The sequence below is a fragment of the Sodiomyces alkalinus genome, assembly GCF_003711515.1.
Source record: "Sodiomyces alkalinus F11 unplaced genomic scaffold SODALscaffold_10, whole genome shotgun sequence".
NCBI classification, from domain to species: Eukaryota; Fungi; Ascomycota; class Sordariomycetes; order Glomerellales; family Plectosphaerellaceae; genus Sodiomyces; species Sodiomyces alkalinus.
The window spans coordinates 969,789-976,022 of NW_021167088.1; the positions used below are offsets into that span (position 1 = coordinate 969,789).

Genomic DNA, 6,234 nt, shown 5'->3' on the forward strand with positions numbered 1-6,234 from the left:
TAGTTATTTTAGAGTGCTTTAAAACGTGATTACTTTTATAGTAGAATAGAGTAGCCTATTAATATTTTATTTTTAGATATATTATAAACCGGGCTTATTACTATTATACGTTAAATAGCACTTATATAGGAATCCTAATAAAGTAAAACTCTTATATATATATAATTAAGCTATATCTATATAAGTCTTTTATACCCTTAGTTTAGATAGTATAGACTCTATTTTTAGATACTATATTATTTAGATTCTATCTGGTTATTCCCGATATCTATACTCTATTATATCCTAATCCCTAATTATAAAGCCCTTAATTAGGTATATATACCCTAATAACTCTATTATAGTCCTATACTTATACGATATAAGTAAGGCTTATAACTAGTATATATTCAGAATAGTCTTTTGGTATCAATTATAATAATAATTCTAATTAATTATAAGTCTTATATATATATAAGTCTTTATACCTTTAATTCTAGGTAATATAGACTCTATTATATATATACTTTAATTTAGATCCTATCTAGTCTTTCCTAATAATCTACCCTTATTTTTTTCCATGCCCGAAGGCTAAGGTCCGAAGACCTATTTCTCCGCGCGCGACCCCTTCATGGTCACGTGTCTATGTGACAAAATAGTCCCTTATTTAATGCCCCTGGTGTGTACCTACTAATTTTATGGGGACTTTTTCGAGTTGTTACAGTGTCCCCTGCGGCATGCGGTAACCCCCTTGCTTCTCGGTGTGGCATGCTGACATGTGGTGGATGGCGGTGAGGAGGGTGGCAGGGGGGCGACGAAAAATACGGAGTAACGGAGTACAATGTCTGTCTCCCCCCTTTTTTTCTTTTTCGTTTCTCTTTTTTCCCCCTTTTTTCCAATTTCCTTTTCTGCTTTATTACACGACTTTCTTTTCCCTTGCGCCACGAAATTCTCAACGTATGTGTATCAAGGTCGATGGCTACATACCTTAAGACCCCTACAGATAAGATAAGCCTCCCTAAAGGGGAAAAAGAGAAGAGAAAAAGAGAAGAGAAAAATAAAAATAAAAAGAAATTGAAAGAAAAAGAAAAAGAAAAAGAAAAAAGAAACCCCCCCAAATGATACGGACTTGCGCAGATACATATATATGTGTTTTATTTTTATTCTTTCCGCGAATGTAGCCCAGACAAGATGATATTTCAGCCCTTCTCTCGCTGGCCCCTCTGTCACAGAGGATAGGGACGCCCAGGAGACACCAATAAGTATTCACGCTGCTCCTCAGGAAGAGGGTTCACCATAACACGATGGTGTGGTGGCCAGTGTGGCCAGTTCGCTGGTAAACTGAAGAAGAGTGCCCTTCTGTTGCAAAACACTTGCACTTCTCCTAACCTTCTTTTTCCTTGCATTGTTCATTAATTCGACGGAACAAAATATTGCGGTAATGTCATGTCGTTGCTATAGGGGGGGGAAAGGCCAGTTTAGCTTGATTTTGCCCTCAACATCAGAAACATCCCTCTCCCCCCCTTCCTCACTCATATGCCAGCCTCATCTTCATAACGCTGCCCAAATACATGCCCCCGCTAGATGCTGCTACCCATGTGCCCTCTGCCCTCTGCCCTGACTCCTCCCGCTTCTTGAAGTCGGCGTCGTTTTGCGGTGTGGCGCTACATTTCATGCCGGGTATAAGATATATATATATATATCTATATATATACGCACTTACTCCACTTCTTCACTTCCACCTCTGCAATGCTCCTCTCGACACATTCGCCTCGTGATACAAGATACAACGACCGGCTCTAGTAGATACCTTGCGTCCTATACTGGAAAGTATCGTAGCTGTCAAAGGCGTTAGCGTCAAAGGAATAGTAGATATATCCGGTGATGTGCGAGGGCCAGGGGCACAACTTACAGTCTGGTGTAGTAACTGCCAAGAGACTTTCCTATCAAGTCCGTCTCGACGTACTGCTCCGCCTCATCGGCACTGAGCTGCAGCTGGAACCGTTGTCGCAAGTTATGCGTAGCCTGTACAACGCCGGCCGAGAAACACGGCATCTTGGACTCCCGCCCCATCATGGCAACGAGGTCGATAATGCTGTCCGCCGACCGACGTAGAGCTGGTCACCGTGTCAGCTTATACAGAAACACTATCTATCCACTTCTCCAACACAAAGAAACCCCCCCCAACCCCCCCCCCCCCCCCCAAAAAAAAGGCGTCTACGCCGAGAAGGACTCACCCTGAAATGCCTGTTTACAAAGAGTCTTGTAATCGTCATAGTCCTCCGACCCGATCCCGCCGAGCACATCCACGTACTCGTGCGTCAGCTTGAACGGCGCCGCCTCGAACCCCACCGACCCCGGCGAATTCGACAGCATGAACCCAAAGTCAATGTGCACGATGTGGCCCTCGCTGTCGATCAGCACGTTGCCGTTGTGCCGGTCCTTCAGCTGCAGGATGTACGAGATGACGCTGTACGCCGCGAGCGACCGCTTGAACGCGTCCACCCCCGCCCGGTGCGGCTCGCTGTCGGCCGGCCCGAACGCCTTGAGGAAGTGGTCCTTCAGCGTCGCCACCCGCCGCCGCTGGCTCGGCGGCCCCGACTCCATCATCGACATGGTCAGGCTCCGCTTGATCGAGTGCAGCGACACCCCGTTGGTGATGGTCTCCACCAGGCCCGACGACTCGCCCGTCACCAGGATCCGCATCAGCTTGACCCAGACGTCGACCCCGGCCTCGACCCAGATCTTGTGGCACACCTGGATCAGCTGGCACGCGAACGCCTCCTGCCGCAGGTCGTCGCCCGTCTTGACGATCACGCTGACGAGGTCCCAGTTCTTCATCCACCCGTACGGCGACGTCTTGCGGATGCGCTCCCTCTTGGCCTGCCACGCCTCGCCGAACACCGCCGCGCTAGGATCGTCCCGGTCGCTCTTCCGCTGCAAGCCGCCCGTTTTGATGTCGTTCTCCATGCGCGCGATGCCCGCCCCGCCGTTCACGTTGGGCTCCACCGCCGCCGCCGCCGTCGTCGCGCCCTCCTCCACCAGATCCGGGTGGTGGTGCGCCGCCGCCGCTTGCGCCGCCGCTGCTTGCGCCGACGCCTTGGCCATGATCGTGTCGAACGTCGGGCCCGTCCCGTCGTCCAGGTCGAAGCTTTGCTTCTCGAAGCTCTGCATGCTGGCGATGATCCTGGTCCGGATCGCCGCCACCTCTCCCTTGGGCCGCTTGCCGCTCGTCGCCTCCAGCTGCGCCAGCATCTGAGAAGCCGTGCGCATGTGCGTCGCCAATGCCGAAATGTCGGGTTGCTCCACGCCGCCGCCGCCGGACGGACACGTAGCAGCACGGCCCGAGAGGTTGAGGTTGAACTTTCTGGAGGGCCCGGGGCTGCTGGATCTCGTAGACCCCCCGGAGCTTCGCGGCGTGGCCATATCCGACACCGTGCTCGGCAGTGCCGTACTCTGTCCGCTGGAGAGCCGCTGAGGGTGGTTCGAAGGCTGCGTCTGTGGCCAGCTGCTCTGATGCTTCCGGGAAGGCTCTTCGTCGTCAGCTCGCAACATCGGGGAGCTGCCGAGGTCGCCAGACACCGGCTCGAACACGCTGTCTATCACCGGCTCCTCGGGTTCCGGGGCCGGCCGCGGGAGCGTGGGCATCCGCCGGGACGAGTCGGAGAGGTCGAAAATGCGTCTCGAGCTCCCTTGCTCGGCGAGAATCGTGGTCATCAGCCTCTGGTTGTCTGGCGTGTCCGGGTCGAAGGAGAAATCGTCTCGGAGAATCTCCACCATGAGCAAGTAGGGAACCTTCTCCGCGCTGTTCAGTACAGTAGCCTCCGCCGGGTTCAGTCGGACGATGCGATGGTGGCGGCTCTTGCTGGGCGATCCGTTGACGAGCGTCGGCGGGCAAATGACCGGCACATCCACTTCGGCCGGCAAATCCTGGGCGATGAGGGCGAGCTCAGCACGCAGCGCGCTCAGGCGAGCCGGTTTCGGTACGCTGACGAGCCGGTGCGAGATGCCCTCGAGGGCGGTAAGAAACTGCGTCTGACACTTGAAGTAGTTTTGTCGCAGAAGCCTCGTTTTCTGCGTCGGCGACAGTTCCGCCACGGCCAGCGCGTTCTTGACGTGATGCGAGTGTCTCCTGGGCAGCGGCTCGCCGGCGCGCGGCACGATGCCGGCCGAGATAGGGGTCGAGGGCCGGGTGGTCATCCGGGGCGACCGCAGATCCGGCAAGGGCAACGAAGAGGAGCTCAGTCGGGCGTCCAGCGATCTCATGGCTAGGTGGGAAGGTTTCCGCTTCGGCTCGGAGGGCGTCGTTACCGCGGTCGCCGAGTCTAGCGAGTCGGTTGACTCATGATGGGAGACGGTTGGTGGCGATGAGCTCGAGCCTACGCCGGCAGGGCCAGGGCCGTGGTGATCAGGGGCACTCGTATTCCGAACGCTATCCTTGGCACGTCTAGAGCGCGAGCTCGCAGCGGTCACAGTGTGGGCCCGGGTCACCTTGGGAGTGGCCACCGTGTTTTCGAGGGAATCAGAGATTAGGTCGTCGGACGGCTGAGGTTTCCGCGCCTGGGCGACGGCAAGAGGCCCAGCGAAAGAGGGAAGGAAGGGAACGGCAACGGTGGCGAGGACGAAGCTGGCGAGAACAGTAACGGGAAGGATGTTCTCCTTGATCTTTTCATGGCGGGCCGCGTCGGGGAGGCCAAAAACGATGTGCTGCACCTTGTTGTAAACCCTCCGACACGTCTGGAAGGCCTTGGCCTGGGGAGTCAGGGCGAGGTCGTGCAGGTATGTCTGGAATAACCAGAATGTCTGTGATTTGTTGGTCAGTATTAGGTGTTTGTAAGATTTCAAGTTCCCCCGTCCCCGGTCCCGGGGCAGTTCGTTCAACAGGACACGAGAGACGAGAGACGAGACACGGCACACGGCACTTGGGACATGGGACAAGGACTCGAGCTTGAACAAGGTGCGTACGAACCAGTAGGGCCGCGGTCACGGATTCCTCGCAGAGGTCAAGCAAAAACTCTTCCAAGGCCATGGACTCATTGTCAACGCTGATTATGAGGTGACATAGCTGAGGTAGGAAGAACTCGATGTCCTCGTAGGGAAATTGTCGCAACTTGTTGCAGAGAACGTAGTGGATCCCCACATGGTCGGCGTATCGACTGAAGTTGGCTCGAGGTCAGCGGTGCACTAAATCATGCTCCAGAGAAGAAAGGTAAAACGGGGCGGGATAAGGCAGCTAGCTCTGGGGATCGAATCTCGAAGACTGGGGGAAGGGGACGGGGGACAGGCAGGGCAGTGTCCTTACGAGAGATACGAGACGGAGAGAAAGGGATCGGAGTTGAAGACGTCGGACTCGAGAAAGCGCTGGAGCAGGTCCCACGACATTTGGGTACGCAGGCAATAGCGGACTCGAAAGGCGAACAAAGAACCGAGGCAGGGGAGAAGAGGATGGTGCTGTGGCTATGCTATGGCAACAATGGCGAAGGTGACGACGACGCGAAGGAGCTCGGAGTCGGGGAGGGGGGGGGGAAGGGAGGATCGTGCGAGCGCCGAGAGCTAGGGGACCCCCTTCATCGAAGGTGAGCGCGAACTTGGCCGATAGGGAAGTTTAGCATGGCTGGCTTGTTGTATCGTGTCCCTGGTCGTCTTTTCCTTATTTTTCCTTGTTTATTTTTGTCTTTCTTTGAATTCTTCTTTTTTTTTTCTTTTTTCTTTCTTTTCCGTCTTTCCAATTGATCTCGATGCTTCACTTTTCGTCTATCCAGCTACTTCGTCGGGGAAACGTTGCGTCGTGTCGGTTTCGAGAAATAGTTGGCGCTGGGTCAAAAGGAGAGGTGTTCGAATCTTCAAATCCGAGTACGTTATAAGTTTAATGCTTTTCGTAGCTTTGGTAGGTTCGGTCCTGTCGTGTGTGGTCTGGGGGGAAGAGAAGACGTTGAGGAGAGTTTGTGCTGCCCCCTGTGGTTGTGGTTGGCTGCTGGAGGTGCCGGACTTTGGTCGCGGTGCTTGGCCCAGGAATTCACCGCAGTATTGCATTGGACGTTTCTAACGAACCCCACCCTCATGGCAGTAAGGTACTTTGAGAGTACCGCGGCGGATCGGGGGACGCAATTCCCTTGATTGTATTCGAGGCTCCCCACAGCCCGTCAGACTCGAGTTACAAATGTGCGGTGTACAGTGTACAGGAGAGGTACCAATGCATTCGACATGCGGGGCGAACCCCGAAGTGGTGTTAAGTTTCAGGCACCAATCGAGGCG

The 6,234-nt window shown here is 54.0% G+C and overlaps 1 protein-coding gene across 1 annotated transcript; it reads right to left on the minus strand.

Annotated features, from left to right (window-relative positions):
* Window positions 1–1,778: 1,778 nt before the first annotated feature.
* On the minus strand, window positions 1,779–5,361 carry SODALDRAFT_283193 (phosphatidylinositol 3; the record flags this gene model as incomplete). Its single annotated transcript, XM_028608387.1, has 5 exons — window positions 1,779–1,818; window positions 1,892–2,096; window positions 2,217–4,782; window positions 4,949–5,135; window positions 5,282–5,361. 5 exons carry the CDS (start codon window positions 5,359–5,361, stop codon window positions 1,779–1,781), a joined length of 3,078 nt encoding a protein of 1,025 aa, XP_028463746.1.
* Between the last annotated feature and the right edge of the window lie 873 nt (window positions 5,362–6,234).